The sequence below is a fragment of the Cynara cardunculus genome, unplaced genomic scaffold (genome assembly GCF_001531365.2).
Source record: "Cynara cardunculus var. scolymus isolate 2C unplaced genomic scaffold, CcrdV1 Un_Scaffold_5839, whole genome shotgun sequence".
Lineage (NCBI taxonomy): Eukaryota > Viridiplantae > Streptophyta > Magnoliopsida > Asterales > Asteraceae > Cynara > Cynara cardunculus.
In genome coordinates, this window is record NW_020202622.1 from 20,302 (window position 1) to 24,235 (window position 3,934).

The following is a 3,934-nucleotide window of genomic DNA, read 5'->3' on the forward strand; positions in this document are numbered from 1 at the left end:
TCACCTAATCAACTCGAACCACAAAGAGAAGATTCTCCAAAATGAACCTATATTAAAGGGTATCATCCATTATGCCAAAAAGAGTAGCCCATTTTCAAGATGGGTTAAACTCAAAATTTGTACAATTTTCAGCTCAGAAGGTACAACTCACCATCAATTTTTTTTTGGGTGGTAGAGAGGAAGTGTAGACCTACCACACTTATCTTTTCAGGATCAAAAGGAGATTGGTCAAGCATTGGCCTCCACTCAGGACACCCACACCCGTATCCACCCCCTTTAATCATTCCTTTACTTTTCCCCAAATAAAGTCAAGAAATGCATACATATCTCTCTGAAAATATGAGTATAGCGGACAGTTCATGTACCCCACTCAAGCAACAATTAAACATATCCAAAACAACAGCTTCCCCACTTCATGGTTAAGGCCAATGACTCTATGGTCCACCAAGTCCTGGGTCAATCTTTAGTCTAAATGGTACCAATTTGAGTTCTATAATCTTAAGTTACTGAGTTTGAGTCTTTTTAAGAGACATGTGTGCCAGATTCTTTATCCTTTTTCAGAAAAAAAAAGGACCATTTAAACAAAGATTTTGAAGAGGAATAACAACCACCTAAAGTAAAGGCAAAGAAGACAACTTCCTTATCATGTTGTTCGTTTTATGGGCTCCATGTCAACTCAATGGCACCATGTTCTTGATGAACAGGATCAACAAAATAAGAATCTTTAATGGGCTAAATTGGATAGAAAATAAGATTCAGGCAAAACTTCTTCAATCTTGATTCAAGAGATGCTTCTCAAAGAACTCATGAGCAAGAAACTAGTAGATGGAAGAGTGCTTGTCAGATTACAAGTAGGGTTCAAATGTACAACTAAAGCCAATACTACTTGCAAACTCTTAAAAACAAACCTAAACAAGCAAAAGTTTAAGCTACAAACCTGCATTTGTCAAGGATCCACCATTAGAGTTAGCAGAAGAAACCTTTGGCCGCCAGCAAAACTGTAAGTTCTCATAGAGGTTACTAACCACGGCTTTCCTTTTCCTCATTCTAGCCTCCACATCCAAATTTTCACTTTCATAACTCCATTTTCTTGATAGTGAGTTATTGAAATTGCCCGCATCATGGGTTTCAGCCTGCTGACTAGTTTTCATCGTCGAAGGACCTAATCTCAATGACAAGTCGCATTCATGACCATGCAAGTGTTCTTCACCTGTGAATCTCAGATCAGCTTGAGTAGCATCGTTTATACTTAGGGGATTACAAAAAGAAGATTTTTGAATGAACCCCACTTCACCATTTTCTTTGAGCTCACAATATGGCTCCGAAGGTGCACCATAACCGATCTTTGGATCCTTAAGTTCAATACCATTTCCGTAATACAGAGGATACACTGATGGAGGTTTAGTACTTTGGCAGAGATAGGGCTTATCACTCGGTGGAGATTGAAAAGAGAATTTGTTTCTGAGAGATTTATCGTTTGGGAGAATAGGGATTTGGGATTTTAGAATAAAAGGAGACAAATTGATGCTAGGGGGCTTCATGATTTGGGAATAGTGAGATACGAAAGGAGTAGCTGTAATTGGAGTTTCTTGGGTTGTCTTGTGTAAATTGTTTGCAGGACAGAAATTAGGCTCTGGATTCTTGATGCTAAGGTAGTAAGTCGAAGTATTATTCCGCTGGCTCCTTGATGTCCTCATTGGTGTGCAACCCAGATTAAGAGCAGCTGTGAAGATATTAAAGAATGAAATCAATAAGAAGATAACAATATACACCAAAAAATAAAAATATTTCGCTCCTATTCATGTGTGAGCCATCAAGATATCAATAAACCAAGCTTATATAGAATCCAAATGACAAATAAGGCTCCTCAGATGTTGAGTTGACAAATAAGGCTTATATAGAATCCACTTGCATTTTGCAAAATAGTAGTATAAATGGCACACAGGTCACAAGTTCCTCCAAGATTATGTTTCTTGGAACACAATGGAGAAATACCCACTTGAATCTATGAGCTGAAGTGTGTGTTTTTATGAATTTAAAATGAGAAAAATGATAAAAAGAAGAGGAAAAGTGATGAACTGAGAGATGGTACCTTCAATACAAGGCTGCAAGAAAACCCCAGTTTCAGTACTCTCATCCAACCTGATTATTGTGTTAATGGCATCATTAGCTCTATCCCAAAGGGTTTCAAGATCCATATACTCTGCCTATACAAGAAAATATTAGGCAATATATGAACATTAGAATTAACAAAAGTAGAAAATAAAAAGAGAAGAAGTGAAATTAGATTCTGTCTATTTCAAAGTAAAGTGCCCTAAATCCCCTTTTTTTCACATTTTCCACATAAAGAATCCAAATGTTCCAAGAAAATCTGACAATCAAACCTTTAAAAGATAATCTTTTGGTTTGAAATGTGTCATCAGAAATACCTCAGAATTAGCTTTAGAGTACATGATTTCTTCAACTTTTAGAACGACAATTGGGAGCTTATCTTGCCATTCTTTGTTCTTCCTGGTTGCTAAGCTATGGATCTCATTCACAACCCTATACAAACACAAAGTATGAATAAAAACAGAAAGAAAAGAAAACAAAAGGATCCATGAGAGAGAGAGAAAACCTAAAGATTTCTTGAATGAGAGAACCCCTCATGGGTTGATGTCTATCACTGTGCCAAGCTCTTCTAACGCATTCATAAGGTCTTGGTCCAGGTCTAGGCATCTTCAAATGCACAAGAAACTCTCAAAATCAGACACAGATTACAAGGTTGAAGCTATGGGGAAAACCTCATGAACAAATTATGTTTTTGCTTTTAGAATCTGCCTTCAGAGACGAAAGGGAAAATTTAAGGAGAAAAAGAACCCATGAATCTCGATTGGGAATTTTGTGATGGGTAATCTTTGATTTTGGAGACTCAGAAAAGTAAGCAATGTGGGTACTGAAATTCAAGAACAGTGGAGAGATAAAGAAGAAAGAAGAGGGGTTTTCTTTCTTTTTTGATCTGTCACTGTCTTTTACTTTCAGTCACTCAATAATTTCGAAGGAAGAGGGTTTTTATTTTTGCATTGAGTAAGTTTAGGGTGTGTCCCCCACTCATCCACATGCCTGCTTCCCCATGCCTCAAGGGTCCATTTCCTTCTATCTCTCACACAGTAATACAAAGAAGATGAGTGATGAAGAGGTAAAACCCTTTTTGTATTATCCCCAACATTGTCACTGTCGGTGGCTTTAAAGCAAACCCCAGCCTCATAATTCTCAACCCTCCCTAAAACTTGCTCCCTCCTCTTTTTAATCTTTCATCATTTCTTTTTTCTTTCTCCCAATATTCACTCAAAATCACTTAATATTTTTGATTTATAACCCAACGCAAAATAATTCAGTCTCAAGTAATTCGATGTTTAATCGAGTTATAAAATTTTCAAATCATAGATATTGGTTTACTATTATTTGAAACCAATACAACCCGATATCCTTGTATTTTTCTTAGATTTAATATGATTATTGAGTTTCTATTAATATGTACATCAGACAATTACATAATCATGTACCATCTTCATATACACACGTTTCCAAATCTCTATATAACTCATGCGTATATATGTCCAGTAACTGTAAACATATATATGTAAATTGAGAAAATTAATTGAATGCGATATACGTAAAATTTAGAAAATATGGATAAGTTGTATCAAATGGTTGATGATGAAAAAAATTAAGAATGGAGAAATAACATATTTTTGGTTAGAAGAATATTTTAATGTATCAAAGTATCAAACCTGGCCAATCTGACCAATCCGTACGGTTTGGGTTGGGTTACACTTTACCTTGGGTTAGATTAGATTAAGATTTTTCAAACCGCAAGTATTGAATTGGGATATTCAGATGTCTTTAATCCGATCATCATCAACCAAACCCATATGCACCCCTAATAAATATT

General features: G+C 35.9%; 1 protein-coding gene across 1 annotated transcript; it reads right to left on the reverse strand.

Annotated features, from left to right (window-relative positions):
* Nucleotides 1-757: 757 nt before the first annotated feature.
* Nucleotides 758-3,097, reverse strand: LOC112504505. The gene is made up of 4 exons (XM_025108442.1): nucleotides 2,618-3,097; nucleotides 2,430-2,544; nucleotides 2,093-2,207; nucleotides 758-1,723 (listed from the first exon to the last, which is right to left on the reverse strand). Exons 1-4 carry the CDS (start codon nucleotides 2,716-2,718, stop codon nucleotides 930-932), a joined length of 1,125 nt encoding a protein of 374 aa, XP_024964210.1. The 5' UTR covers nucleotides 2,719-3,097; the 3' UTR covers nucleotides 758-929.
* Between the last annotated feature and the right edge of the window lie 837 nt (nucleotides 3,098-3,934).

Excerpts from the sequence above, each read along its gene's own strand:
- LOC112504505 (XM_025108442.1), bottom strand. The coding sequence starts at position 2,718 with ATGCCTAGACCTGGACCAAGACCTTATGAATGCGTTAGAAGAGCTTGG. Across the intron at positions 2,208-2,429 it reads ACTCTAAAGCTAATTCTGAG|GCAGAGTATATGGATCTTGA; the intron begins GTATTTCTGATG and ends TTTCTTGTATAG. Across the intron at positions 1,724-2,092 it reads CTTGCAGCCTTGTATTGAAG|CTGCTCTTAATCTGGGTTGC; the intron begins GTACCATCTCTC and ends ATATCTTCACAG.